General features: G+C 52.3%; 1 protein-coding gene across 1 annotated transcript; it reads right to left on the bottom strand.

Annotated features, from left to right (window-relative positions):
• Window positions 1–2,552: 2,552 nt before the first annotated feature.
• Window positions 2,553–3,020, bottom strand: LOC123171142 (RING-H2 finger protein ATL34-like). The gene has a single exon (XM_044588771.1). It carries the CDS (start codon window positions 3,018–3,020, stop codon window positions 2,553–2,555), a length of 468 nt encoding a protein of 155 aa, XP_044444706.1.
• Between the last annotated feature and the right edge of the window lie 302 nt (window positions 3,021–3,322).

Below are 3,322 nucleotides of genomic sequence, written 5' to 3'. Positions count from 1 at the left end.
TGAGCATTACATATTAAAAAAAGGATGCATCCCTTCTTTCAAGTTTTTCATGAAAAAAATACCTCGCCCGCGACTTTCTTCGCACGTTTCAGATTTCTCCCTCCTTCATCACGAGGGGCGGAATCGGTGGCCCGTTTCCTCGCCCGACCACCCCGGGCAGAATTGGTGGCCCGTTTCCCTACCCGACCACCACGTACAGGATCCTGATTCGTCCGCCCGCGCTTGCGTCCAACATTACTCCTTGCTGATTGAGCTACCACTTCTTCTCCCTCATTTTCACCATCAGTTCTTCCCGCAGGCCTTTTGCTTTTCGGAGCCATTCTGTAAAAGAAACACACCAAAAAAGCCATGTTGATGAAAAAAGATACAAAGCCCTATAACTCAACTGCTCAATGAACTACTTGCATTGGAGGTAACTTCACTGTCATTTGGAGATGAACGATCTCCATTTACTCCTACCCAGAGATAACTCAACTACTGAATGCTAGTGCTTGCAAAAGCAATTTGGTGTTGAAAACTATGCAACTACTCATTATTTTGTGGCAACTAAAATAAATGACATAAAACAAGCACATAAAAAACTCCTCATCACAAAAAACAGTCACATATTCATCTTCATCACATTAGGTAAAACATCAAAAACACCCATAAAAAGTTGCCACTTATTCGTGAGAGATATCTCATCTCCTATTCATAGTTGCGATAAAAACCGCAACTCGATGGTGGATATATATAGGCAATGTCATGTTTCATACAATAATTTTAAAGAACACTACAAAAAGGATAACAGCTTGGTGCTGCAAATCTAGGCAATAACTAAAAATCAACCAACTACAAATACCATCTTCCCCAAAAAAATAGTGTGCTGCTTTAATGTTGAACACAAGGCGACTACTGCCCCTAATTAGTGCAACTGTGGATACTATGAACTTCGATCGCCCCTCCATCACATCAGGAAAAAAACTCGAATCCTGTGCCTCTGTCAGATGCGTCCCCTTGCCCTGACCCTCCCCTCACAAAATGCAGGAAAAACCTAAGCAACTACCATCAAAATTCTATACAATTGCTCAAGTCAGATGCATCCCATGACCCTCCCCTCGCAAATTTGCAGGAAAAATCTAAGCAACTAGCATCAAATTTATGAACAACTGCCCAAGTCAGATGCATCCCCTTACCCTGCCCCTCCATCTCGCAAATTACAGGAAAAATCTAAGCAACTGCCATCAAAATTATGAGCAACTGCGTCCTGAGAAGCAAGCAACATCAAAAAAAGAATCCTATGCCCCAGTCACCAGGATTCGGCCGCGCGTGTCCCCTTACAGCGACTCAATCCCGCCTCCCCCAAGCACCACCCCCTGCCATAGCAACGCCGCGCCCTTCCCCGACATTGATGACGCGGAGCCCGAGGACGCCATGGACAACCTCGTGCCCGCCCCGTCACCGAAACCCTAAACGCCATGGACTGCAACCGGGAAGCAGAGCGAGAATAGGGGAGCATAGGTGCCGGGTTTACCTTCGCCTGCAGCCGGCGACTCGCGGCGCTCGCGGACGGCCTCCCGCACCGGCGACTCCGTGTCGGATCCACCACCGCAGCACCTCGCCTCGTCGCGTCGTTGCTAGAGGAGAGGAAGGGAGACGGGGAGGAGTTCAAATGAAATCTCTGCAGGGTGCGGGCGGGCGGTTTCGAACAAGAGGAGCGGGGGGTGCGGGCGATTTCGCCTGGAATAAAGGTGTCGGGCCCACCACGCGCCGCACGCCCCGCGTAATCCTGTAACGGCACCCGGTCGGAAGCGGATCGCGCGCGGATTGGATCGCTGGAGCGCGTGCGCTTGAGACAGCGAACAAGCGCAGCTGCGCGATTCAGAATTCAGGAATAAAGTAACTTGAAGAACTAGTAACAATCTCACCGAGGTAGAGTGAGAATCGAACCCAGGCCACCTGGATTACTTCTCAAGGAGACAAATAGATTTATTTATACATTCCTGCCTTCTCCTGCCTAGTGACCTAAGAGCATCTACAGCCGGACATAGTAAATATGACTCCTTAAACGCTCCTGAACACGCTCGGTCAGTGACCGTGTGTGTCCGTTTTGAGCCCCTATTTGTCCGTTCACGCAGCCACACTCCTTATATGTCCGGCCACTTTCACGGGATTGGTGGAGATGAAAAGAGAAATATAAAAGAATGAATAAAGAAAAAGAAAAGGTGGTTCCGGGGTGGGGCCGCGTCCTACGTGGTAGACTGTCCGGGCGCGTCCGCGAGCCCTTATATCCTCCCTACATTTAAGATGGATATGAGGTTCGCGGACAGCTCGAACGTATAGGGATGATATAAGGGGTTCGGGTGGATCACATTTTCTTCTCTCTTGTCCGACCGAGCGTGTCCGTAGACATACGAGAAATGGTTTGAGGCGTCTGGCTGTAGATGCTCTATGTAGATACTAAAGTTTATTTACAGCAATGTTACACTCGTCAATGTACACCTATTCAATGCGAACCTCCAAGGCAGTACGTAGCGAGTACTAGTATGCACCTCGCCACGCAAAAGCCTAGCCTAGGCAGGTGGTAGACAGCCGACGCCCGTGGCCGGGTCAGTGTCGGAGCGGCAGATCGGGCACGTCGAGTGCGCGCCCAGCCAAGGGTCGATGCACTCCGCGTGGTACACGTGCAGGCACGCCGGCAGCAGCCGCACCGTGTCTCCTAGCTGCAGCGCGCCGAGGCAAACCGAGCACGTCGCCGCCTCCTCCCCTCCGCCCGTCACGTTGTGCTTCACCGACGGGCTGTACGTGAACGCCGGGAGGCCGGCCGTCACGCCGGCGGCGCAGGCCTGGCGAAGCTGCCGCTGGTCGACGCGGACAGTAGTGGTGACTGTAGCACGCCCCGGCAGCGGCCGCGCCCGGGCGGCCGCCGCGGCGCCGTTGCGGTGGCCCCGGCAGAGGCTGCACACGATGATGGACACGAGCAGGGAGGCCACGATGCCGATGAAGACGCCGGCGATGATCCTGTCCTCAGGCTGAGCCATTGGCTTGGTGGAGTGGCAGCTGCACGGTAACCATTGATGTTTGCAGCATGGTTTATAGCACGAGTTTTGAGTAAACTAATGGCGAATCAACGCGACTACTTGAAGCCAATCCTGTCGAATTGTTTAGAAGTAAAAACTAAATATTGCCAAACTCGCTTCTACGTTGTATCGAAGGGGAAGTCACGGGGCTGGCCGCTGGCATGGTTATATTTTGTTTGTACGCGACAGCAAGCAAGCAATCGGACCGGACCGGACGGCGGCGGTACGCTGACGCTGCGAAGGCTGTTCGTGTGAATGTGCTG

The sequence above is a fragment of the Triticum aestivum genome, chromosome 7D (assembly GCF_018294505.1).
Source record: "Triticum aestivum cultivar Chinese Spring chromosome 7D, IWGSC CS RefSeq v2.1, whole genome shotgun sequence".
Classification (NCBI taxonomy): Eukaryota; Viridiplantae; Streptophyta; class Magnoliopsida; order Poales; family Poaceae; genus Triticum; species Triticum aestivum.
Note: the sequence above shows the minus strand (reverse complement) of the source record. Positions and strands in the feature narration are given on the sequence as shown.

Coding starts and splice junctions, on each gene's coding strand:
- LOC123171142 (XM_044588771.1), bottom strand. CDS start 3,020: ATGGCTCAGCCTGAGGACAGGATCATCGCCGGCGTCTTCATCGGCATC.